The 26572-nt window shown below is 46.9% G+C and overlaps 1 protein-coding gene and 1 pseudogene across 2 annotated transcripts; one reads left to right on the top strand and one right to left on the bottom strand.

Moving 5' to 3' along the window:
* Positions 1–18380: 18380 nt before the first annotated feature.
* Positions 18381–22527, bottom strand: LOC125518951 (RNA-binding (RRM/RBD/RNP motifs) family protein). Its single transcript, XM_087537085.1, has 7 exons — positions 22397–22527; positions 22265–22284; positions 20754–20903; positions 19955–20063; positions 19724–19873; positions 19142–19187; positions 18381–18967 (listed from the first exon to the last, which is right to left on the bottom strand). Exons 1-7 carry the CDS (start codon positions 22397–22399, stop codon positions 18609–18611), a joined length of 837 nt encoding a protein of 278 aa, XP_087393211.1. The 5' UTR covers positions 22400–22527; the 3' UTR covers positions 18381–18608.
* Positions 22528–22747: 220 nt separating this feature from the next.
* On the top strand, positions 22748–26465 carry LOC147962346 (uncharacterized; annotated as a pseudogene). The gene is made up of 5 exons (XR_015611756.1): positions 22748–22814; positions 23763–24014; positions 24127–24270; positions 24360–25037; positions 26005–26465. The product of XR_015611756.1 is annotated as an uncharacterized LOC147962346 (transcript).
* The last annotated feature ends 107 nt before the right edge of the window (positions 26466–26572 follow it).

The following is a 26572-nucleotide window of genomic DNA, read 5'->3' as shown; positions in this document are numbered from 1 at the left end:
CAGTGCTATTCTTCCCTGTTCTTCCTTTAATAGATGGACACTTCATGCTTGATGCATCTCTTGCCGTAGCTTACCTACCATGGTCATCACAAATCCTTATGCGCAAAGAACTGATCTACTCTGTCAAAAATTGCTTCAGTTCTGCACCCTTTCAAGATCCAATTATTTTTGCTTTTCTGTCTTAGCTTTAGATCCGAAAGTTTTATACATAACTGTGAGATCTGTTTCTATGCTCCTGTGAGATCCGTTTCACCTCGCACCAATATAAGCGGTTTAGCATTGTATAAATAGTCTATGCCATTAGCCCTCTGATAAACCGGAAGAGCATGTTACCTTCACAATTATGCTCCGGTTTAACAGTGTCGGATCAACCCTGTGCTAGCATTACCTTTCTCTCTTATTATACTAGTCTCCGGGTTGTACCATTTATCATATCAGCATGTTTCTTACTCCCTTGTCTCTTGTGTATAATCATGCGTAATTTATAAACCGGCCTTTCATTTTCAGTTTGTTCTCTTTGCAATGGCCAAACAATTCACTGCCTACAACTGGGCTCGTTCCCGGGTTATTGAGGATCAATTGAATGAGATGGTTAGCATCGGCTCTCTGCCTAAGAAAACTGAGATCAAATGGTGAGTTCCAGGAACAGAGAATCCTCCAACCCCAAGACAAGGCGAGGTGGTAATCTTTGTTGACCATATAGGCCGTGGTTTCAAACCTCCAGGGTCAAAATTCTATCGAGATGTACTTGCCAGCTTCCAACTGCATCCACAAGATATTGGTCCCAACTCAGTCTCCAACTTATGTAATTTCCAAGTCTTCTGTGAAGCCTATTTACAAGAAGAACCAACTGCAGAATTGTTCTGGGATTTCTTTCACTTAAACCGGCGCACAGAGTTTGTGAATGGCCCGAACACAGAGCTTGGTGGTGTCTCGATTCAAAAGCGGAAAGAAGTGGAATTTCCTCATGCCAAACACCATAGCCACCCAAAGGAATGGAACCAAACATGGTTCTATTGCAGAGACACTTCGCCTGAGGATGAGAATCCCCTCCCCGGCTTCCGTGATCATAGATTATCCAATACTCACCCAATGCCACAACGCCTGAGCTCTTCAGAAACGGAAAAATACACTCCTCAAATCGCCAAGCTCCGGGCCTTTATGGCGAACGGTTTAACAGGCGTACATTTTGTGCGATGTTGGATATCTTGGAGTATCTTGCCGCTAAGCCGGCGTCCCGGTTTAATGTGCGAATATACCGGTGAAGTTGACGATCCTCAACGCCACTGCAATATCCAATTATCTGAGGAAGAAGTTACCGAAGGTGTAAAGAAAATTATGAATGAATCGGAACTGGTCTGTAGTCAAACTGGTCTGAGTCCCTTCTATACCAAGAACAAACCGCCTGCTGTAAGCATTACACTTCCTCTTCACCTCTAATATCTTTAACTTATACAAGTTGTAACCCTTCTTCTTTATATATATAGGGTGATGACCCTTTCTGGAAACGGAAATCCATAGAGAAAGCGGCAAAGCCAACTGGAGACAAAGCGGTCAAACCAACCCGCCCAAAGACCAAAGCCGTAAAACGGACGTCAAAGCAGAAAACGGTTGACCGGATTAATATGGAACTTGATGATGATACTAATGACCCAGAAGTTGAGGTAGAACTTGGCTCACTTGGCTCTCTTTTTATGCATCTTGTTAACAATGATCTTCCTCAGGAGGAGGCAGAAGCTAGTCAGGCTGATGACGTAGAGGTAATTACCCTTTCCTCTGGTTCAGACTCTATGCCAACACAAAAAACTCGCCAAGTAATCCGGAAAGTAAGCTTTTCTCATCCTCTTGCTCACTTGGATCCAACATTTATTTTGAAGACTCAACAACATGAAGCTCGCCGGACAAGGTCACCTCTACCGGTTTACCTGATACTCCGGTTCGAAAGCGCCGGTCTGAGGTCTCTCCTACTTCTGACCATTCTTACCCCAAGGCCGGTTATTTCAGACAGCCTCTTAATCCGTCCGATTCAAATTATCAGGTGACACCTCCTTCCTCTTCTGGTGAATCGACAGCAACTCAACTCCCCCCTTTGAAAACTGTGGCCGGGTGAGTTATAAAAAACCTTTCCTTTCAATACGCCCTATATCTTTTGAACAGGATGTTAATCATTTTTTATTTTGTTTGCAGGGCCAAAGCTAGACCCAGCAAGAAAGCTCGGGTCACCAATCCGCCAGAAGACCCTGTTGCCGAAGAATAAGAACCAAGAGGTGAACCGGAGCAGACTGGTGAACCGGAAGGCCTTCATCCTGAAACAACTTTTGATGATCCGCCCCTTGACGGCCAATATACTGACAAACCAACAGATGTTGAACCTGCCGCCCCTGATACTGAACCGGCAGAACCAAACCGGGCTGATCCAATGAAGAACACTGAAATTCCATCATCATCCACCAAAAATCCTGAAGGCCAAGGTGATGACGTTATTATTACTAGAACAGGCCACAACTCTCCTGGTCATCCCGTCATTTTGGCTCAGCATAGTGCCAAAGAAGAGCAAATTGCCAGGGAGAAAGGTAAATGGAGCAGCGATTTATCAAACTATGCTCATCTTAACGCTGACGAGCTTCATTCCGGCTTCTTGAACCGTCTGCACTCAAATCGGGATTATGAAGCCGGTTTGGTGAATTTGATGAAAGAACGATATGAGGTAAATGCTTCTCCTTTGTACATTGATTTATAGCTGAAATACTATTCCAAGTAGCCTCCAAGAGCCGTTTTATGATTGTTAATCATACACCGGGTCTTTGTAACACTTCAAGCATCCCATCATTGATCCTTGCAAAGGCGTGTCCTCAATCATAGATAAGACTCATGTTTGAAAAAAGTAGATAACGTTCTGCAGCATAGCCCCCAAAGGCCGGTTTAACTTGGCAAGTTAATTCGGTTTTTAATCCACACCGCCGGTTTAGAACAAACGTACATTAGCCCCCAAGTGTCAAGGATAATGCTTGCATTGTTCTGGAGACTTGTATAGAGGGTAGTATTTGAGAGCAAATAGGCATTAGCCCCCAAGTATGAAGTGGATAACTTTTTATATGCTTTATACTTAGTGCATAAATATGTTTTTTTGTTGAATATATCTTCAATGTTGCAGGCTGAACTGAGAAGCAAAGATGCCCAAAACTCTGACTTGCAAGAAAATGTGAAGTTTCAACAAGCCGAAGCTGCAAAAGCCAAAGAGGAACTGACGCAGGCCCTGGCCGGAATGGAAAAATTGAAAGAATTCTTCACCCGAGATCGTGCTGAATGGGAAACCGAAAAAGCCGGTTTGACCAAAAGAGTTGTAGACGCCGAGGAAGCCCTGAAACCGGTGGTCGAAGAACTAGCCGATTTAAAGCGCCAAATCAATGCTATGACCTCTGCTATCTTTGGTAAGTGTCTGCTTATGTATGTTGCACCAGTCACTGAATCTTAAAACTGACCAAAATATTGATAAAATCTTTGGTGGGAACTCGGATCACTCATCTCGGCGCAGATATGCGAATGAAGCTCAAAGCGGCATATACATTGGTTGAGCAGCTATACTCTGGATCTCAGCGAGCCATTAGTACAGCGGCTTATAACAAACCGGCGCCAACGTTGATTAAGGAGACCCTTGAGAAGCTGGGCATGTTACCGGCGCGTATTGGCGAGCTGAAAAGAGCCGCTGCGAGAGTAGGAGCATTAACCGCCCTTATTCGAGCCAAGGCCTGGATTCCAGATCTTGAAGCAGAGGATATCATTAAAGGATATCCAGGCGTTAAAGAAGACGGTTCAAACTTTGACAATGATGATCTTCGGCGGCTGACCAAACAGATGCGGCCAGCGGCCAGCAAATTGGCTGAGGACACCGATTTGTCCCATTTTCAACCGTTTTATGATGTAGAAGGGAAAAGACAGTCGGCCGATATCCATGAAGTCGAAGAACTTGTGCCTCCAATTCGTAAGCACACTTATGCCCCTGATATTAACCCTTCTGATCTTATCCATGAGGAGGCAGTGTTCCAAGCTTTAACCGGAATCGACTGGTCAACGTCTGATTTCCAGCGGCTGGGGAGGGATGAAGAAGTGCCAACATCAACTGATCCGCAACCGTCAAACCGTCGTGATGAAGAGTCCTGATCCAGTCGCTGGTTTATATGGCTACTGTGAAAAACAATGGCACTGTTTGAACCGCTTTGAAACTTCATGTAATAGGATAGCTGAAACTTTGTTTATCTGCCATGCCATCGAGCATGTTTCATAATGCTTTGTGACAATCTGTGTCGTCCTTCAGGATATATTTTATGCATAGCTTATGATGACTTGCCTTCCTGGGTAAAAAACTTTAAAATGTCTAGCGATTTACCGCGAAACATGTCATAATATCCAAGAAGTATATATATAGTACTTTAGCTGAATAATCAAGTGTTTGTACAACAAATAATGTACAGAACATACCTCATTGATTGACCAAACGTGTATACAGCAAAGGTGTTTAACACCAACCCGATACATTTGGTAATTTCATCTTCATAATTCCGGTCTATCTATTAAACCGGACCGGTATAACTACCGGATTTTCTTTATAACACTGGTGATTTAGTCAAACTAGACCGGGTCAATGACCACCGGTTTATAATTGATCATGTGCCAACAACTGGTGGTTGGAAAGCAAGCCGGGTCAAGGACGCCGGTTTATCAAAAAATACTTATGATTGTCAACAAACAAAATTCAAATAGGAAAATATGCGAGGCTTTTTACGAGCTGCCAGGCTCCAAATCGAGGCTTTTCATGGGCTGCCAGGCCTCTGAGTTAAACCATTTAACAAAGCCTTTTAAGATGGGCCTCCAATTAACCAATCATCGTTTTAACTGTGACAAGTTCAGGGTTTGTAAAAGATTGACTTGTCAAACGTTCGATGGGTCATGCCAGGATTACCTGGATAGGAGTGGCTTACTTGATGAAGGCAGGTTAACCCGGGGTTTTAGGTGAATACACCAGGCTTCCAAGCCGTGGCTTGATAGCCAATTACGAGGGTCCTTTCAAACTCTTTGTTGCTTTGCAAAAAAGTGCCCCCAAGTAACTTTGTGAGCGATGCTCAGCGTGTGCCTATGTTTGAGTTTGTACTGTGTACAATACCCTCTTTGGCTCCACAAATTTTTCCTTGTGTGGCTGAAATGCCTATCAAGAGGTGTAGCTGTGGTTCAAACATGACCAAGCCCCCTAGTGATTTTCTTTATCTTGATGCAGCCGCTAAAGCCGGTTTAACAAAGACTCTGCTTTGATCGTTAACTTGTAAAAGCACACATATGATATAGGAAAGAACAGATACCCCGCTTATAATGGAGGCTCCGATTTATTATATGGTATATACACTGTCATAAATATGTACAGGTGAAGAGCCTATGGCTTCAAGTATAGTAAGGCCGAAGGAGAGCTACGTTCCATGGCCGCTTTGTCTCCTCCTCCGATTGACGTGAGTCTTCATGCTCTCGAACATCAATGAGGTAGTAGGATCCGTTGTGCAGATTTTTGCTGACCACAAAGGGTCCTTCCCAAGGGGGGGATAACTTGTGCATATCAGTCTGATCCTGGATGAGCCGGAGCACCAAATCACCTTCTTGAAAGGTTCTAGTTTTAACCCGGCGACTGTGATAACGTCGAAGATCTTGTTGATAAATCGCCGAATGTGCTGCTGCAAGATCCCGCTCTTCATCCAACAGGTCCAGAGAATCCTGATGTGCCTTCTCATTATCAGCTTCAACATAAGCTGCCACACGGGGCGAATCGTGACGGATGTCACTAGGAAGAACCGCCTCCGCTCCATAAACCATGAAGAAAGGCGTGTAACCCGTAGACCTATTGGGTGTGGTGTTGATGCTCCATAACACAGAAGGTAGCTCCTCGACCCAACAACCCGGCGTCCGCTTTAAGGGAACCATAAGCCTTGGTTTGATACCCCATAGAATTTCTTGATTTTCCCTTTCCGCTTGACCATTAGATTGGGGGTGAGCCACTGATGCTAGATCAAGCCGGATGTGCTCACGTTGACAAAATTCTTCCATCTCCCCTTTTGATAAGTTAGTACCATTGTTTGTTATAATGCTATGTGGAAAGCCAAACCGGAATATCACCTTTTTGATGAATTGAACCGCCGTGGCTGCATCACACTTGCTGACTGGCTCTGCCTCTACCCATTTCGTGAATTTATCAACTGCTACTAATAGATGGGTCTTCTTGTCCTTGGAGCGCTTGAAGGGTCCAACCATATCCAGCCCCCAAGTTGCAAACGGCCACGTAATTGGAATCATCCGCAACTCTTGAGCCGGAACGTGCGCCCGGCGGGCAAACTTTTGACATCCATCACATCTTTTGACTAAATCCTCCGCATCAGCATGCGCCGTCAACCAGTAAAAACCGTAGCGAAAAGCTTTGGCAACCAACGACTTTGAACCGGCGTGGTGACCACAATCACCTTCATGAATTTCTCGCAAAATCTCACAACCTTCTTGAGGAGAAACACATCGTTGAATTGCTCCCGAAACACTGTAACGATGTAACTCCCCGTTGAGTATGGTCATGGACTTGGACCGCCGGATTATCTGTCGAGCCAACGTTTCCTCAGCTGGTAACTCGCCCCGATTCATGTAATCCAGATATGGATCGTCCAATCCGGTATGGCATGCAGAGCTGCCACCAACTGAGCCTCCGGATCAGGAATAGCCAAATCTTCTTCGGTTGGTATTTTGACTGACGGATTATGCAATACATCAAGAAAGACATTGGGCGGAACCGGTTTACGTTGGGAACCAAGACGACTTAAAGCGTCCGCCGCTTCATTCTTCCGCCGGTCTATATGGTCCACCTGATAACCTTTAAAGTGACCAGCCACTGCGTCCACCTCTCGCCGATATGCAGCCATGAGTGGGTCCTTAGAATCCCAAGTGCCAGACACTTGCTGAGCCACTAGATCTGAATCGCCGAAGCACTTAACCCGGCTCAAATTCATCTCCTTAGCCATCCGAAGACCGTGGAGTAAAGCCTCATATTCAGTTGCATTGTTAGTATAAGGAACATTAAACGGAGGACATAACAAAACTTGTCACCTCGTGGGGAAGTTAATACGACTCCAGCCCCTGAACCCTCTAACTGTCTGGACCCATCAAAATGAATAGTCCAATATGTATTGTCTGGTTTCTCCTCAGGTGCCTGTAACTCCGTCCAATCGTTGATGAAATCGACGAGTGCCTGGGACTTGATCGCCATGCGGGGTATATATTTGAGCCCGTGAGGTCCAAGCTCAATGGCCCACTTGGCAATCTGGCCAATTGCCTCTCTATTTTGAATGATGTCGCCCAGAGGAGCTGAACTGACCACTGTGATAGGATGGCCCTGAAAATAGTGTTTGAGCTTTCGGCTTGCCATAAACACCCCATACACCAGTTTCTGCCAATGTGGATACCTCTGCTTTGACTCAATGAGCACCTCACTGATATAATAAACCGGCCGTTGAACCAGATACTCTTTGCCAGGCTCCTTCCGGTCTACCACAATGGCTACTCTGACAGCCCGGGCATTAGCAGCCACATATAATAATAATGGCTCTTTATCGATCGGTGCTGCCAGCACGGGCGGTTCCACTAGCTCCTCTTCAGATCTTCAAATGCCTTATTAGCTGCCTCACTCTAGACAAAGTTATCTGTTTTCTTGAGCATCTGATATAAGGGGATGGCCTTCTCTCCAAGGCGGCTGATAAACCGGCTCAAATCTGTAATCCGGCCGGCCAGACGTTGCACATCGTTAATACACGCCGGTTTAGCCAAGGACGTAATTGCTGCAATCTTTTCCGGATTAGCCTCAATGCCTCTGTTTGAAACTAGAAAACCTAAGAGCTTGCCTGCCGGGACGCCGAAAACACACTTCTCCAGATTGAGCATCATCTTGTAAACCCGGAGATTGTCAAAGGTTTCCCGTAGATCATCTATCAATGTCTCCTCCTTCCTGGATTTGACCACAATATCATCCACATACGCATGAACATTGCGCCCAATTTGCTTATGAAGGCAATTCTGAACACATCGCTGGTAAGTTGCTTGGGCACTCTTGAGTCCAAAGGGCATGGAAACATAGCAGAAGGCTCCAAAGGGAGTTATAAAGGTTGTCTTCTCCTGGTCCTTAACTGCCATTTTGATCTGATGATAACCAGAGTAAGCATCCAAAAAACACAAACGGTCACAACCCGCCGTAGCATCAATTATCTGATCAATGCGAGGGAGAGCAAAGGGGTCTGCAGGGCAAGCCTTGTTTAAATCTGTGTAGTCCACACACATGCGCCAAGTGCCGTTTTTCTTAAGAACCAGCACCGGATTGGCTAACCACTCTGGATGAAAAACTTCAACAATAAACCCAGCAGCCAATAAACGGGCTACCTCTTCCCCTATAGCCTTGCGTCTTTCCTCATTGAAACGGCGGAGGAACTGTCGGACCGGTTTGAATTTAGGATCAATGTTGAGTGTGTGCTCAGCGAGTTCTCTCGGTACACCTGGCATGTCGGAAGGTTTCCATGCAAAGATGTCCCGATTCTCACGGATGAACTCGATGAGCGCGCTTTCCTATTTGGGATCCAGGTTAGCGTTGATGCTGAACTGTTTGGATGAATCGCCAGGGACAAAGTCAACCATTTTAGTGTCTGTAGCTGATTTGAACTTCAATGCTGGATCATGTTCCGTAGTTGGCTTTTTTAAGGAGGTCATGTCTGCCGGATCAACTTGCTCCTTGTATAATTTTAACTCCTCCGTGGCACAAACCGACTCAGCATAAGCCGCATCACCTTGTTCACACTCCAAAGCAATCTTTCTACTTCCATGTACTGTGATAGTCCCCTTATGACCTGGCATTTTAAGCTATAGGTAAACATAACATGGCCTTGCCATAAACTTAGCATAAACCGGCCGCCCAAACAAGGCGTGGTACGGACTTTTGATCTTCACCAACTCAAATGTCAATGTTTCTGACCTTGAATCGTAGTCATCTCCAAAAGCTACCTCCAAAGCTATCTTACCAACAGGATATGCAGACTTACCAGGCACCACGCCGTGAAATACCGTATTCGACGGTTTAAGATCCTTATCTGTCAACCCCATACAGCGGAATGTGTCATAATATAAAATATTGATACTACTTCCCCCATCCATGAGCAGTTTAGTGAACTTGTATCCCCCAACTTGAGGTGCTACCACCAAGGCCAAATGACCTAGATTATCAATCCGGGGAGGGTGATCCTCTCTACTCCACAAAATAGGTTGCTCTGACCAGCGTAAATACTGAGGTACTGCCGGCTCAACAGAGTTGACTGCCCTTTTGTGAAGCTTCTGATCACGTTTGCACAAACTAGTAGTGAAGACATGATATTGCCCACTGTTCAGCTGTTTGGGATTGCTCTGATAACCCGACTGCTGCTGCTGCTGCTGACTCCCCTGATGGTTGTAACCTCCCTGGTTGCCTTGGTGTCCTTGATTAACGTGTCCGGTTTGATTGCCTGGAAACCCTGAACCGGAACCACCACTTCCGTAACCCGGCCCGTGGAAGCCTCCTCCTGAACCGCCGGGCGGGCCGCTGTCATATTGGAACATATTGGAATTCTTGAAATCCCGCATGATATAACAATCTTTCCAGAGATGTGATGCCGGTTTATCCTTCGATCCGTGCTTTGGACAGGGCTGATTTAACAAACGCTCCAAACTGTTGCCTGGACCTCCACCCCTCTGGGGCTGCTTGCCTTTACGGCGCTGGCCGTTCTCCTGCGTGTTGGTATTTGCGACAAAGTCCAAACCACTGTCGGCCTTGCGCTTACCAGCGTTTCCATGCCTGCCGGATTATGTTGTTGGCCTTTGGCATTGTTGTTCTTCTTACCCTTCTCTGGTTTGTCTTCCTCTGAATCCGGATCCTTGGTATTATCTGAATCGGCATATTTAACCAAAGCGGCCATGAGTGTTGACATGTCGTTGCAGTGACGTTTGAGCCTTCCCAACTTCTGTTTCAACGGTTTGAAACGGCAATTGCCCTCTAATGTTAACACTGCGGTGTCTGCATTGATACGATCTGATGAATGCAAAATCGCCGAGACCCGTTTGACCCAATGGGTCGTGGACTCCCCTTCCTCTTGGACACAAGCGGCCAGATCTACAATTGACATTGGCTGCTTACACGTATCCTTGAAGTTCTGGATAAACCGGTGCTTCAGCTCGGTCCATGATCCAATAGAGTTGGTCGGCAAACTCTTCAACCAAGTGCGAGCTATTCCTTCCAACATCATGGTGAAATATTTAGCACACACCGCCTCATCCACATCTAACATCTCCATTGCCATCTCATAGCTCTCCACCCACGCCTCTGGCTGCAAATCGGCGGTGTAATTTGGTACCTTACGAGGCCCCTTGAAATCCTTGGGTAGTCGCACATTATGCAAAGCGGGAGTTAAACACGGTACCCCCAAAGAACTAAACATCGCTCCTGGCTCCATTGAGGTAGTGGGGTGAACCGGAGTATGCTGTCGTGCTCCGTGTCGAGCGGTCACTCGGGCTCTCGACGTGCGCGGCCATGGTCCACAACATCTTGCGCATTAGCACCTCCCCCAGCCGGGTTGTTCCCTCGTGGAGAATTTCGGCGACGTGCACTACTGGACACGGCCGGTTCGTCCTCCACGTGTCTGCTATAACTCCGGCTTGGACGGGGAGTGGAATGAATCCTCTCACGGCTATGTGACTATGCTTGCTGTTGATTTAGTGTTGTCTGAAGGAGATCCCTGGCCCGACGTGCTTCCACTGCGACTGGTGACTCGCTGTCGGTTGGGAGGGCCGCCAGGCGTGAAGTGGCGGCCACAATGTTGTCCAACGGGTTGGAATAATGCCCGGGCGGCGTTGATGGTACCACGTTGTTCTGGCGAGGCAGGTCCGTCGTGCGCGGCTGAACCGGTGCACCTGCTCCCGGCGTCCCCGCCCGGTTTAGCGTGGGTTGGTTACCAGCTCCTGCACCTGGCGTGTTGAAAAGATTCTGCGGCTCATAAACCGACGGGAGACGTGATCGGTACCTTCTTCGCATGACTTCCTCTGAAGCATTCTGATTCAGTCTAATCCGGTAAGCCCGTGCTTCCAATTCGGCCCGCTCCGTAGCCATCCTGGCGTTCTCTGCTGCCAGGTCCGCTTTAGCCTGGGCTATCTGATCTTTCACTTTCACAATCTCCGCATCGTGCTGATCCCTGGCTGGTGCGTCTACCTCCGCGGACATCAATGTTGCCAGAGCGTCGAACAAATCAGACAGGACTTGAGCCGGAGGTGACGCCGAGCTTCCTGCCCTTGCTGGTGTGGCCGTCGTTGAACCGGAGAGCATTGTTGCGGCGGTAGATGAATGAGGCGCCGATTGTGTGCCAGCCATGAAGATGGCGGCCCGGTTTGGCAGACCGGGGGAATCTGGAATACTGTTGCCCTCGGATCCTCCCTCAATCCGGCCGTCCTGCAACTGGTAAAGCGATTCGGTTTCTCCAGAAGACTCGTCATCAGAGCAGACTACGGTTTCTCCATCGGACACCGGTCCATCCTCGTACCCCGATCCATGGATGACACCTACGAAGACATGCCTTGCCTCGGGCTGAACTGGCGAAGAACTTGCACGCCGAGCCGTTTCGATGATGTCGGTGCAGGTGTCCGGCTCGGGGGCCGGTTCGCTGATCTTGCCGATGAAGACGTGAATCCCACCAAAGGGGACCCGGTACCCATATTCGATTGAATCGGCCTCGAGACCCCATCCTGCGTTGTCGATGTAGAGCTTGCCGCGGCGACTCTTCGTCATTCGTCCCACAGCGTATCCCTTGAGTCCATCGAAGCTGCCCTTCAAGAACTCGAAACCATCGTGCGATAGCCCCACGGTGGGCGCCAACTGTCGTGGGTTTGTCACGGCAGATGTCCTCGTGAAAAGACTTAGTCATGGAGCCATCGCGACGGGTTAGCTTAAAGGGGTTAAACCGGATAAGGGGACACGGGAGTTTATACTAGTTCGGCCCCTTCGATAAAGGTAAAAGCCCACGTCTAGTTGTGATTGGTATTGCTAGGGTTTCGAAGGCCAGGGAGCGAATCCGCTTTGTCTGGTTTTCGAGTTGTTGTTGTCTGTCCCTAAACCGCGGCCGGGTCGTCCCTTTATATATATAGGTTGACGCCCGTCGGGTTACAGAGTCCCGAAGCCAGATTATAAACATTTCCGGTTCGGCCTCTCTCTTTCTATCTTACTATACAAGTTACATGACTAGGCCGGTTTACATTTACATACTGTAACCCGCCTTTGGGCCCTCCGTAAAGCGCCAGCATCTTTACATCTTCATGGGCTTCTAATCTTCAAGGAGTCAACCCGGCTACATAAGGCCGGTTTACCTCCAGTAGTAATATCCCCAACAATACACGTTCACCAGTATCCATTGTTTCCCAGTCTTCTTATTGGTACAGTTAGTGGAGATGAAGTGGCGGTTGCAGGTTGAACTTGTCACCGAGATGAGGTCGGGGTCCCAAGCGGTGATCAGGCCACCACTTGTGCCCACTGAAGGCGAGAACACGAATGCAGAACATCTGGCCAAGCAGACGTCAACTACATCTTGGGGTGACACAAATTGCAGTTTTGATTCTTGCAGGCAAACCATCGAACAACAGTGCTGACGGACCACATCGGAAACTACCAATCTACGTGCCGGGGAGTTAAGCCCCTGACGTTCCAAATCAGAAAGTTGCAACTATCCATGGAAACTAACACATCACTGATACAACAGAACAGCGGCCACCCTCAGGCAGCGACAGGCCCTGCCCTCTTCCTCCCAGCAGTGGCATTGAGGGCCAAGTTCGTGAGGGCTTTGATCTGGTCGGTGGTGAGGGGGGGATTGGAATGATGCAACATAGCGGGCAAGGAGGCTTGCAACATCTGCAACTGGTTCGTCAAACTCCTCTCCGAGACGGCGGAAGACCGTTTTCTGCGCCATGGTCATCACCGAGTCCCCAGTGGCCTTCAGAGCAGGCGCCCACTGCGCCTAACCGCCTCCCTGGCCACCGCCTTGACCGCCTGGCGCTTGGGTGGTGTAGCGGGCTTGAAGACAGGGGGTCGTGCAGCAGCCCAGGAGCGACTAACGATGCAATGGCCTCCAGGAACTCCTTCAGTCTGTCCGGCCCGCCAGGAACCGGAGATGGGCCTCCAGCGCCTTGAAGGTGGCCCGGCTCTATCGCAGCAGCCACGGGGGATGGTGGAGAGTGGTAACTGCGGCGTCAGCGCTGGAGACGGGCCCGCTGGTGTCCCGCACTCCTGTAGCCTGGATGGCCTCCTTGATCCAGCTAGGCCATACGTCGGAGCTGGCCCCGGCGACAATGCCTATAGTCGCGTGGTTGAGCAGCAGCAACTCATCCGCCGCCATCTCCGGGGAGTACTCGATCGTCGCCCCCCCGGCGGATGCCCCCCCCCCCCCCCCCCCTGGGCGAGGGGCAGGAGCGAGGTGTCCATGGCCGCCGCCTCCATCGGGGTCAGGGCCTCTCTACGAGCCGCCGCAGACGGAGGCGGAGGGAAGGAGATCCTGGTATGGACAGGGGCACGCGTGGCTTGTGGCCTTGGAGCTGGTGGGAGACGGGGAGTAGGGGTGGGGGTGGGTGTGGTGGTGGTGGTGCCGGCGGCGGCGAGGGGGGAGCGCAGTCTTGCCCTAGCGGGTAGGCGGAGGGAGGATGGCGGCAGCTGTGTGATGAGCGGGTTGCGGTCAAGGAGCGGTGGCAGGGGGCGTTGATGTGCAAGATGGGGTGGCGGGGTGGGAGCCCTTAAATCAGCGTACTGCCTGGCGATGGCCGGCGGTGAAGCATTTACGACAGCGAACTGGGTTGGTGCAGCGGGCGATGAAATGCTTGTCGGAGAGGCACCGAAAGCACAGGCGGGAGCAGTCCAACGCCTGAACCTTGGGCGGCATGGGCTTACCGCGAATCTCACGCATGCGCGCCTTCTTCTGCTTGCGCGTGCTGTGGATCTGCCACCCCTCCCCGTCCTCATCAAAGCGATGCAGGGGCGGGTCACATCGCCTTGAAGGCAAAGTCGCCTCGCCGGGTGAGCTGCCGCCCTGCACCACGGTCGCGTAGGACTGCAGGAGGGTGGGGAGCTCGAGGCGGGCGAGTCTTGGTCAGAGGAGCTCGCGGAGAAGTGAATGCGCTCGCGCGTGCCCGGGGAGGCGCCGCCGTCGGAAGCAGGCGTGCTGCAGCGTAATAACGCCGGAGTGGTGGGGCTGGGGTATGGCATGGCGGCGTGGACGGCGGCCGAGGAGGCCGCCGACGGGAGGGGCGAGAGCTAGGCTAATGTGTGCTAGGCGGACTCATCCCTGCTGGTGGTTCAGTGAATGGAGAATGAAACACAACCCGGCAGTGATATTCTCTCTCTCTCTCTCTCTCTCATCACTTGCCTCCCTCTGCCATCTTGAGATGCACCTTGATCTGGGCGATTCCATTAGCTTCATGGCTTTGGAATCGACCTCTCGTTCGGGATGAGTTGAGGATTTTTTTTTCCTTGCTAAGGATAGGACTGCACCTGCAGGTTAAACTCCATGAGCTTTAGTGGCACGGACGGCTGGATCTATGACAAGCTGAGCATGCTGCTACGCCAGCTCCTCGGAACATGGTACGCAGATGTTGTCTTTTCATATTCAAATAAGCAAGTCATCTCCGCATTGCATCTTACATCCATCGAATTGAGGGATTGATTGTTGGTTTTGTCATAGGTTTACATGACAGGAGAAGGCAAATATCAGGAGAAAATAAAAGCAATCCCTACACAGATAAAAACAGTCCCTGCAATGTATCTGTTTTTTGAGAAGTTGTCCACAGTTGAGTAGTTGATACATTGGATGAGTATTCAGATGGTGCAGTTGATCTGGTCTTCTGTTGGTTAATAAATGCATATTGCATTTTGTTAAACAATGTGTTCTTCATTTTTTTATTGAGTTATATTTGTATCTTTTAAGCTTCGAAGGGCGAGGAAAGGTGGACCAAGTAGTCTAGCAGAACCAAGTGCATTTTTAGGATAATGGCTTCAGATTAGAGTGGGAAGGTATATATATATGTGTTATGTCCACAAGAAGAACAGTGAATACTAATGCAATCTTTTCTAGCATGGTTTGTTCATGTGAATTCACTTTTAGTAGATGTTATTCTCACTGGTTTGCTATGTTTGCAAGGGTGGATTTACTTTCAGTTTGAATTTGTGGTATATGGTGTATGTTCTGCACTGGTGTGACCTTTACCTTCTTTGTTAGTTTCTTGGTCCTCTTTCTAGATATACAATTGCATGTTCCATCTCATTTATTCACTGCTTGTTGTTTATCTAACAGGGAGTCTCCAAGTTTTGATTGCATCTCTTAGAATGATTGCAACTATCAGGTTGATGAACTGAATTTTGTTTATGTTGTGTCAGTAGTGGTGTATAGTTTTTTGTATAAGCACATTGCTACGCCATATCTCAGTGGGCCGTGGGCTGAGGCTGAGAAAAAAACAAAAGAAAAGGAGAAAAGAGCGCCACGGGAATTCTAACCCGCGAACTGTAGCACATTGCTACGCCAGCAAGCCACCAGAACAAGCGCGTGATCTTGTACACATGGAGATGCATGCTTTATTATATGTATGTTTTCGTCTTTCAAAAAAATTCATGAATTTATAAAATGTTGAGGAGTTTTTTTTTAAAACGTTCATCGATTCAAACAATGTTCAAGATTCAAAAATAAAGGCTCGTGCCTACAAAACAATGTCCACGAATTTATATAAAATATTCAAAACAATGTATGGGAGTGTAAAAAAACCAATCTTTTAAAAAAATGTTCACTGATTCAAAAAAATATTCATGAATTCAAAAAATGTTAGTCACAAACAAAAACTGTTTTTTAATATCAAAATTTGTTCCCAAATTTCAAGAAATATTCGCCTATTCATAAAAACTTGTTGATGAGTTCTAAAACAATGTACGCAATTTCAAAAAAACTTTTGAATTCAAAAATTATTCACGAATTTGTAAAAAAATCATGATTTGAAAAATATTCGCATTTTCAAAAATTCTGTACGTATTGGGTACAGGGGGTACGCATGGTATTTTTAAGTAAACAAATGGATTTTTACTGCCTGAAAAAAATCCAAAATTGTATGTATATGCATGTATAGTAGCGCAATATCATTGTGCCATATTTCATCAATACATGTGCTTGTATGTGAGAGATACAAAGAACATAAATGCATGAAAAAAATACTTGTTGATGAAAAATTCATAAAAATGCTAAAATTATTATAAATTCTGGGTCATTTTTTGAAAAGGGGGATCTTTTGTATTGTTGAACAAATTTTCAAATTCAGAACAAGAATATATAACCAGGAAATTTTTGAAAATAAGAAGATTTTTTTTGCAAATGAAAACATTTTTTAAAACTTCTAATATATTTTTATACTGTGACCAAATTTTGAAACTTCAAACTATTTTCGGAAAATGTGATTCGCTAAAATTTTCTGAACTAGTTCTCGGAAAATGCAATTGGCTAGAAAAGGAAGAAAAGAAATAAGAAACAGAAAAACGAAAAAGAAAAGAAAGTGTGGTTCGAAACCATGTTCATCTTATTAGTAGAAAATCCTACTGTTTTTTGCAAAAAAAACAAATACTACTGCCAGCTTAATTCGCTAACACGCGCGTCCTCAAAAAAAAGTCTGGGCCTGATATAGCGAAATCCATCCATGTTTTATCAAAAGCGGGCCCTTAGTGTGGTGGCTTGCGCTCCCAGATTTGGGCCGGCGGTCGCGAGTTCAAAGTTATAATCACTTGATTATTTTTCCTGCTAACTTTGTGTTACCCTGCGCTTGTTAAAGACATCTGGGTCACAGGCCATAAATCTTGAGATATCCGTCTCATTAGCTCTCTCTTTCACGAGCCAACAGCTTCCACCATCAATCCAAACTCCGATTATTCACTCTGATGGCCATGATGTATTGTGCTAGGATTCCCAAATGCTAAGTGTAACTCAAAACATACCTATAAACTCTGCTTGCAGCATTCAAAGCCCACACAATAAGTAGCCCAGGCAAGTACCCACATGTGAGAGATTTACTTAAGCAGCTATGGAAGCAGAAGCTCATGGGAGCCAAGAGTTCAAACATTTGCCTGAAGGCTCCTCGGTATACCTGGCCAAAACTTGGGCCGGGCCTAGTCAAGCCCAAGGCAAAAATCCTAGGCCCAGGCCTGGCCCAGCCATCGGGCCTGTTTTTGGGGGCCAAGCCTGGCCTGAACATGTAAAAGCCCATTGAGCCTTGGGCCGTGCCCCTTCAGAAAAGCGCAAAAATGACCGGCCCGGCCATCAAGCTCAAAATCTAGGCCCGAGCCCGGCCTGGGAGCAGCGTCGGGCCAGGCCGGGTCGGGCCGGGCTTCCCATGGCCAAGACTACTCCTCGGGAAAGCCCTACCCGTATGTACTAATGTTGCAGGTGCAGTCAACAGGAGGATGAACTTCACTTGTTTTTTAATTGTGATTTTGCGTTTACTAACAATCACCACGATGCAACTTATCATCCAAGCTTTGTTAAATATGAAGCATCCTCATGCTTCTATACACACCATTTTCAATTTTCTTCGGTGCACTTAGAAGTCAAGAAATGCTGCCTACTTTACTAGGAAAGTAAGCTTGCCCCATCAGGTCCACCACGCTCCCACAACTATTGCTGAATGACAACAGATTGCACATACTGTACTGCCTCAACCTGCTGACATTTTTTACTGCAGGGAAATCTACCAAAAGTGACCTTCTCATTGCAGGACCAAGAATCAGATGCGGCTTCCAATTCTTCAAAATTCCAAGGACTGCAGGCCAATGCAAAAGCTACAGGAATTGTATTCTTCATATTTATATTTATCCCTCAAGGATAATCAGACGTACAAATTCAAATCCAAGCCTCTCTACCTGTGAATTCTCCTCATCATGCAAAAGCAACAAGCCTCCTACTCACAGCCGTGGCAAAAAAACATTCTACAGTTTGATCGGCCTTCATTCCTCACAGGTAATCTAACCCTAGCGAGGGCTGCATCAACTACAAATGTGAATTCTGACAACATTCACCCGGCCATCAAACATCTACCCCTCTGTACCAACATACAAGACGTTTTGAACTGCAAAAACGTCTTATATTTTGATAGAGGCAGCATCTCTTAAGGCTCTCGTCAACCACGCATTCACATGCTTCCAGCACCAGACATTCATCAAACTTAGCATCACGCTGTCAGCTCATCGCGAATTCACGATGAATATACCCTCCCTTCTCTCGCCATTCAGGCCATGAAGTGGAGCAACATGATTTTGAATAGTTAAAAGATGAATCCAAATAGAACAAACATGTCTAAGGTCATCAAGTTACACAAACTAGGTGGAGGTACAACATTGCAAAATCCAGGAATATATCGTTCAAGACAGTACAGCTTACACATAATCTAGCATGAGGCCCGTCATGCGCAGCATGTTATCCGACTTGACATCGGGCCTCTGCTGACGCAAAGAGAACAACCCTTCACCTGTCGTAGCCACCGCCACCAGCACGGCGGCCATAACCCCTTTCGGGCATACGGTACGGGGAATACGGCAGCGACCTAGACCGCTCCCTTCTTGCCCTGCCACCGTAAGGAGGGGGAGACCTGTGGGGGGAGTAGCCCCGGCCACCCCTGCCGTCATAGTAGTCTCGGGCATCCCTGTGGGGCGGGGAGTAGTCACGGGTGTCCCTGTAGGGAGGGTAGTCCCGGGTGTCCCTGTATTCTCGGTACATGGGAGGCGGAGACCTGCGGTAGCTGTTTCCATAGTAGTCGTCACGACCGTAGCCTCCTCTGCGGAATCTACCTCCACGCTGCATCTCTCTGCGCTCATAGCGATGGCCTGTCCAAGGAAAATTGCAAGTAAACCATAAGTTGTAATTAACCAGGCATATACGTACATCATATATACATATAGTAAGAACATGCAGAAATGAAAAGGAGCACTGAGATGGAAGTTATGGTGTAAATTCAAGGGCCAACAATGGAGACCACAAGCTTAGTCTGCTTTTCATACCCAGATAGCTCCCAGGAGTAGGCGTCCTTGGGCGGCCTCTGCGTGACTGAAACAACAATAACAACAATCAGTACAATATCAGGCTCCAAGCTAAAGAAAGAAGGAAAATAAATATCATGCTGGATTGTGTAGGAAATTATGAGTTTCCCTTACGATCGGCGGATATACACCCTGCATTAACGGACCAAGGAGGAAGGAAATACTTAATGAAGAGCACAAACTCCAACTAGCAGACATCCAACATTGCTATGCATATGTCACCAGACATCTTGACTAAAGTGTTGGAAATGCCCGTTGATTAGTTGATGGGGAGTTGAAGGTGAATGCTCAGGTTTAGTTGAAAATTTGCTACGTTTAGTTGTTGTGAATCTCGTGTTGCATAGTAACCCTTTGGGCTGTCCATTGATCAAGCTGTATGAGCTAAAGTTGAAATTGATGAACTCAGCATCTTGATTGCTGGCACATAGCTTGCACAATGTCTTCTGAATAACCACCAAAAAACCTCCAGGTCAACACACATGAAATACAAGGTTGCATCTGAACCAACAAGACGACAACCCATGTGGACACACAAACAATTACCTTTTCAACTGTGATGTTCCGGCCTTGCAGTTCTGACTGGTTGAGATACTTGATGCAGCGTTCAGCATCTTCAACAGTGTCCATGGTGATGAAAGCAAATCCACGAGAAACACGTGTGTGGGGTTCAAGAACAACATGACAAGAAACCACCTGACAAAGAAGAGATGTCATAACTTAGTACCTCAAAAGGAAAAACAGATCTTCAAGCTTACATGAAACCAAGTAACTAACCTTTCCTTCCTTATTGAAGTACTCTCTAAGTTCTTTATCAGTCACCCTAGAAGAAAGTCCAGTAATGTACAGAGTATTTCCATGATTTACAGCTTCAGGCTCCCGCTCCCTGGGGAATGATACAGATTAAGCATGTACAAATTACATATGATGAATTAATGGTCATTCAATTAAGACTTTTGAAGTATATGGCACATTTAGGAAAATCTGTAGAAATATGTTCTGTTCCTTTTATCTTATGCGTTTCAGAAAGTTTAGATATTGCCACACCATAAACTATTTATTTTTCCATGGATAGAATTCCAGTTCCCTATAGCAGGAGCTATTACAATCCTAGAATGCATTTATTACATGGCAATATCTATTCTCTGTTAACTTCATCCAACAAGTTATGAGATCATTAGCCATTACGCCACTAGCTACTTACTACATGATGTGGTTTTGTATGTCATGGCTATTATAATATGACTTCTAACCATCACAAACATTGTATACAACTAATACCATGTGATTCACCTACCCACACCATATAAGCTGATATAATAGGATGGCCAATTTGTAACCAATTTAAATATACTTCTATCCTACAAACATTATATGGAATTTACGCCACAAGTGTACAGGCTATTATAACATAAATTTAGCTATCATGAACAAAACTCTCAACAGCACGAACATGTTGCACATGATATTGCAAGAATACAAGTTAATCTTTGATTCGGTTTTTGGTATAAAAAACAGAATAGGCAGACCACATGGAGTACATGCAGCATTAGCGAATTGAACAAGGAATCCACACCTCGCAGGGCTTCGAGATCTTGACCTCGCCTGAGCTCTAGGATCAGGCGATGGAGATCTAGACTGGGATTGAGCTACAGGTGATCTTGACCTTGACATTTGCTTTTGGCGTCCCTTATAAGGAGAAGGGGACCTTGAGGGCCTTGTGTACCTGGAAGTACGAAACAATCAATAGACTGCTCAACAAATTCTGAGAAAGATATTTTCTTCCCTAACATTTTCCTATAGTAATCTACTTGGCTTGCCAAGGAGAACAAAGCACATTGGATAGCAGAGCACAGCCATAACTTTGTGTAACTTCACAAATATTGTGAGGGCCTTGTGTCCAATGAACTGCTTGCCTAACGAAACACTGAGCGAATAAATATTATGAGAAATGGATAGAGGAATAAGGGCAGTAAGTAACATGTAGTCAATTTTAGCTCTGTATGTGGACTACTGGAGTTCATTGAATAATCTGTTCATCCATCAGCATCGCGTAAAACCTCCTACTTCTTATAGGGGCCGTTTGGTTGGCGTCCAGGACCCTACCAAACCAGGGTGAGCCAATTAATTGGCGCAGAAATCAGGCGCCGGTGGCATGCCAAGGCACAGGCGTGAAAAATGAACTGGGGACGAAAATTTTGTCAGCGGCTGGAAAAACTGGCTTCAATCCAGACAAATGCCCTGGCTAGTGGTCAACTCCAAATTTTGGCATGGCTGCTCACGGCTGCCATCCAAACAGACCCCTTAGCCTCTAAGACAGATCTAGTTGACGCACATTTGAAAAAAATTATAGGTGCGTGGGGCTGTGTGTACACATCCCCACCTCCCCAGCTGAGCTGCGTTTCAGATCTGAACCCCAATCAGATATTTACTACGCTGTTATACTCTAGTTTATCAGTAACCACTTAAACTCTGAAGCTTATTTATTGGCAAACCTAATCCCACGATGCCACCATAAACTTGCACGTTCTGTAGTTATGTCAGATTAAGGTGGGTGGAACAGTGCGTCTATATCTATATATCAGCAAGGCAAGTGTTCTAGTAACAAACAGTAAAATTGCTAGAGCTTGGGGAACTGCCATGGTGAGCACCGTACCAGAGTTAACCGCAAACCTAATAACTTTCATCAAATCTTACAAACTACAATCCAGCTCAAAGGGACAGGCAGACAACGAGATCCGCGCACGGCTACTTCACACGCAACACACATCCAGTCAGTCAAAATCTCACAAGCTACAGTCCAGCCCGAAAAGAAGAGGCGGACAGCGAGATCCGCAGCTACGCCGCAGCAGGATACGCATCCTCTGATGCCCCGTGTAGACCTGCGCCTACCGACATCAACCAATCGATCAATCCCCTAAACCGAAGCTACGGCTCCTAGCGGCATCCCTAGGCCCGGACCAGAGCGGGCGCCCAACGAAGTCGAAAATAAATTCGAACCAGGCACCAAATCGGATAGGGGGGGAAAGAGAGGGCGAGAGAGAGAGGGTAGGTGAGAGATCCGAGGAGGCCGGCGTCGCCATTTACCTCCGGCGCGGGGAGTCGGCCTGCGAAGAGAAGAGGAGCAGCCAAAAACGAGCCGTCAGCACGGAGACAGACAGACAAACCGAGGGAGGGCCTCGGGAAGGAGAGCGGCGAAGGGGAGGGGGAGGGGCTCACCATGGCGCGAGGACGGCGGGGGCGGCGGGGTGCGCGGGGGAGGAAGGGGCGGGGCGGGGCTAGGGTTTCGGCTGCGCGTCGGGCGTGCGATGCGGCTGGGTTGACCGTGCTCGAGCCGGAATGGGTTTCGCTGGTTCGATTTGGTTTGTGTAGGCGGGGGTCGGGCCGGGGAGGCGCCCGGTTCCGGTTGGCCCCGACGTGCGCGGCCCAGGCCCAACAGGCGCGGGGCTCGGCAGGCCCAGCATCATCAGGCTATTAGCTTCGCTCCAAAAAAAAAAGGAAGCAGCAGCAGTGGCAGCACCGGCAGAGGGGAGGAGAAGAGGAGCCCTCGCGGCGGCGGCGGAGGAGGCGATGCCGGCGGAGGGGACGCGGGTGGCGGGGCTGCGGGCGCTTCGCCGCCGCCGTCATGGCCTCCGAGGTCCGTCCGTCTATCCATCCGACCTTCAAATCGAACCGCATTTGATGTTGCTCGAGCTAAGATAAGCCTCTACTGCAGCGCAGAGATCTGCCGCGCAGTTGATCTGCCGAGATATCCGGTCCGGAACACCAAGTCAGTCTGTAGATTTTTTTTTCTTTCAGACAAAAAAAAGGGCCAGTGTGCAACTAATCAATCGCTCAGCTGTTTTCTCCTTGGCAGATGCTAGTGCTTAAATGTATGCCGATCGGCCGGACGAGACCCTCATCATACATCTTGGGCACAAAATCAGCTGTTGCATAATGCATACCATTGTTCTACTCCCTCTGTTCCTAAATATTTGTCTTTTTAGAGATTTCAAATGGACTACCACATACGGATGTATATAGACATATTTTAGAGTGTAGATTCACTCATTTTCCTCCGTCTGTAATCACTTGTTGAAATCTCTAGAAAGACAAATATTTAGGAACGGAGGGAGTACTTGAGTTTTCAGCGGCTTTATTGAACCCACCTAGATAAAAAGAACAAGCGCTGTTGCGCGTAATGATTTTTGCTAAAACAAATGCTGTAATCGTCAGATGCATCATCGCGGGTGGTTTTTCCTTTTTTTTTGTCGTTGCGCCAGTAGGGTGTGTCGCATAAGCCAAACAAAAAAAAGAAGCAAAATAAGAAGTTGTGGCACATGTGCATTTATGTCGAGCCGATGCAAGTTTACACTTGGGGAGATGTTGGATGATATGCCTCGGTACTAGAATGTGCCGTGCGCACGGATTTCACGCTGCAGGCAATCGATCCGTTCTAATGGTGTCAGCATCTGCAAGTCGTGGCTAGAAAGTGAGGTCTTGTTTTCAAGAGTTTGTTGCAAAAGTACAACGCTCCTAACGTCGGCCTTTTTTCTTTCATTCGAGTCGAGAGTACACTTGACCTTCTGTTTGGCTTGCCGTGCAGGATTTTGTGCATTCGCTGGGCATCCAGAGGAGGCTGCGGAAGCACAAGCGTACCATCAACACCATAAGCTTCAACAGCAGCGGGAGCTTGCTCCTGTCTGCTTCAAACGACGAGACCGCCGTGCTGTGGAGCACGGAAGAGGCGGCGCCGGCACTAATGTTCCACACCGGCCACGGTAGTGATGTGCTGCGCGCGCAGTTCATGCCCTTATCGCACGACCGGAGCATCGTCACCTGCGGCGCTGATGCGGAGGTAAGGCACACGCCGAGTGCTTGAGTGGTTCCACCATATATGTTTATCTTGAGCTTTCAACATTGCTTATAATGGTCATGGCTTTGCCTATTTGTTTGTGGCCATTGAACAGGTAAGGCATTCGCACGTGCAACAAGGGGGGTCGGTGTTGACGGATAAGCTTGCGAACCTGGGGTGCATGGTGCACCAGCTTGCTGTTGAACCTGGCAGTCCTCACAAGTTCTTTAGCTGCGTGGTTGATGGCTCCGTTTGGCATGTACGTTGTTAACTTAGTTCCCACTCTTCTTTTTTGTAATTATTGTTTCTCGATTCCTTTGTTGCTGACGTTGTTGTCTTCCCCTCCAGTTTGACCTGAGGGAGAAACATCCCAGGAAGCTCTTTAGTTGTGGTGCGGTTAGAAGGTTTGATTACTTATCAGGTGATACCATGTACCTCTGTGCCATTGCCGTAGACCCAAGAAACCACTCTTGTTTTGCAGTTGCCGGAGGTGATGAGTACGTACGGTTGTATGATGCCCGTAAGATTGAAATGGAAAGGTCTAAATTTGGCCTCCCGGTTGAGCAATTCTGCCCTCAACATTTGGTTTCCGAGAAGGGAGATGTGATCACTGGTTTGGCTTACTCACAGACCGGCGAGCTTTTAGCATCCTATCGTAACGACAGCATCTACCTTTTCGAGAGAGAGCATGGGTTGTACTTCAACGATTTTGACGAATTTCACAGTGAGAAGTTACCTGTACCTCGGAGCTTCAAGGGACACCTGAACATGCAAGTTCTTAGAGGTGTTAGCTTCCTTGGTCCCAACTGTGAGTATGTTGCCTCTGGATCAGACTGTGGCCATGTATTTATTTGGAGAAAGAAGGATGGGGAGCTTATCCGAATGTTGAAAGGAGATACACGGAGTGTGAACTGCGTTGAACAACACCCTCATGAGATCGTTATTGCAAGTTGTGGCACCAATACAGACATCAAGATTTGGGCACCTGGTGATAGTGAGAACCCCTCCACTGCTCCCCTTGATGAGGTGTGTTCTCTTTTTTACTCACATACTGCGTGTTTCACATGGATTGTTATCTTCTTTGGCGACACAGCTTGTCATATAGAGTCTAATGTGCCGGGTATGCTTGCTTCACAGTATTGTACATAAAACTTGTATAGACAATTGCTTTGCTTGGGATATGTTTGTGCCTTTCGATTTTGAACGGAGGTGAAGCAAGTGTGTTGTCCGATGCTCCTTATTTTAGATTTAAATTGTGAACGTCCGAAATGAAAAGGGTGCTTCATTTGCACTATGACTTTTGATATCAGAAGCAAGCAGTTTATTTTCATCACAAAGATGCTAAATAGTGGGGGACCAATTTTAATTCTGTGCAGACATGCTTTGTACTTGATCGAAAGGTCAAAATCAAGTAGTATGTACCATCGTGTGAGATATCACTTTCAGCTGTCCTACTTGCAAACTGTCTTGTCGGAACAATGTTAGGAATTTCAGTATTCCGTCTCTGTTTGCGTTATTATTGCTATATATCCAGAGACGAATGCGTGATTGATAATACAGTTTTGACATCTGAATTTGACTTTATGAAGGTTGATGTTTTTTTATGTTTATGTCTGTTGTAATTTTGTATTTAATTTTTGTTAGTTCATTCATGAGTGATCCCATTAGTGTGGTGTAAGTTGCGAGATTAGCCTAACCCCACTTTGCATTTCCAATGCAACTACTTTGAATCTTCGTCGAGGCACATTAACTTCCCACTGGGAAATAATACAAAAGTACTCCCTCTGTCTCAAAATAAGTGACTCAACTTTACACTAACTTTAGTATAAAGCTAGTGCAAAGTCGAGTCACTTATTTTGGGACGGAGGGAGTATAACATAAGGTCTCAATTGTATAAATTTTGAATTCTCAATATAACCAATTTGATTTATTTCTCATCTGTCGCATGGGCAGTCATTCTAATTACTCTGTTGAATTTTTGTCCTTTCAAAAGGACTCTGTTGACGAAGGTGACTATATGTTATCCGCACGTTATGATTCATCGTCGTCTGATGAGGATGAGGATGAGGATGAGGATGAGGATGATGATGAAGAGGATGACGACTATGGCGATGATGATGAAGATGAGGATGATGGCGAAATTTGGACAGATATAGAGATGCAGATGGGGAGAAACTTACTGAAGCCGATAGCGGATATATGAATGGAAGTATGATGAGGGTATCGTTGGCATTATAGTGAGGATGGTGATCGTGTCAAGCCATTATTTCTATCTAAGAGGTGTTTTTAGGGAATCTAAGAGTTGTTCTTGGTTTCCTGCTTGTGTGATTAGTTAGGTTGTGTACTGTTATGTTACCATCAAGTGCTTCCTCTTCACTCTCTAGCAGAACCATTTTTTGTATATTCTTTTTTTTATGTGACACCGTATATATTCTTTGTTGTAGTTGATTGTTCTGATGTTAAATGTTCCCAGACCGCAATTATCTTGTGAGCGAGTACTGCGTATGAACATTTTGGACGGTAACAGATGCTCCTGTTTTCTGGATGTTTTTTGGAGGGAA

The sequence above is a fragment of the Triticum urartu genome, chromosome 7A (genome assembly GCF_056163025.1).
Source record: "Triticum urartu cultivar PI428250 chromosome 7A, HENAU_Tu73, whole genome shotgun sequence".
Taxonomy (NCBI): Eukaryota; Viridiplantae; Streptophyta; class Magnoliopsida; order Poales; family Poaceae; genus Triticum; species Triticum urartu.
The sequence above is the reverse complement of the archived record's forward strand: the minus strand, read 5'-3'. Positions and strand labels throughout refer to the sequence as shown.